This window comes from Eimeria mitis, genomic scaffold (genome assembly GCF_000499745.2).
Source record: "Eimeria mitis Houghton genomic scaffold, Emh_scaff5409, whole genome shotgun sequence".
Classification (NCBI taxonomy): domain Eukaryota; phylum Apicomplexa; class Conoidasida; order Eucoccidiorida; family Eimeriidae; genus Eimeria; species Eimeria mitis.
Genome location: NW_013573682.1, coordinates 405 through 1,160, shown reverse-complemented (window position 1 = coordinate 1,160; position 756 = coordinate 405). Strand labels below are relative to the sequence as shown.

General features: G+C 36.0%; 1 protein-coding gene across 1 annotated transcript; it reads left to right on the top strand.

Moving 5' to 3' along the window:
* Positions 1-50: 50 nt before the first annotated feature.
* Positions 51-257, top strand: EMH_0081830 (uncharacterized protein; the record flags this gene model as incomplete). Its single annotated transcript, XM_013500437.1, has 1 exon — positions 51-257. One exon carries the CDS (start codon positions 51-53, stop codon positions 255-257), a length of 207 nt encoding a protein of 68 aa, XP_013355891.1.
* Between the last annotated feature and the right edge of the window lie 499 nt (positions 258-756).

Below are 756 nucleotides of genomic sequence, written 5' to 3'. Positions count from 1 at the left end.
AGCAGCAGCACGATTAAAACGCCAGAGAGCACGGTTGGTTATAGAAGACAATGACAATGAAGCTTTCCCTGCAGCAGCAGCAGCAACAGCAGCAGCAGCAAAAACAGCAGCAGCAGCAGCAGCAGATGGAGGAGGAGCAACGTCAGCCCCAGACCAACCCTCCTCCTCATCACCAACTGCAGCAGCAGCAGCAGCACCAGCAGCAGCAGCAGCAGCAGCAGCAGCAGCAGGAGCAGGAGGAAGGCCCACTGCAATAGAAAGGCAGTTCGGCGTAGATGTGTGGATGGGGGGCGGAGAAAGAATTGGTTATTTATATAATATTTCACAAACTACGTTTACTGTCTCTTCATCGAAAGAAAAAAAACAAACACTCTCAGGTACACACAAACCCTAAACCCTAAACCCTAAACCCTAAACCCTAAACCCTAATGTTTGTTTTCTGTGTTTTTTGTACTTGGTTTTTTTTTTTGTTTTTTCTAGCGAGGGTTCGTTTTCGCTGTTCTTTGCTTCAGCTGTTTATAATATATTTATTTATTTATATATTTATATATATATTTATTTATTAATTTATTTATTAATATATGTATATATATTTATTTATTTATATATTTATGTATTTATATATTTATATATTTATTAATTAATTTATTTATTTGTGTTTAAATTTATATTTTGTTAGTGTTTTACTTTTCGTTGTTCTTTGCTGCATCTGTATATAACCCATCGACTTGTGTATTTTTTTATGATTTATTTATA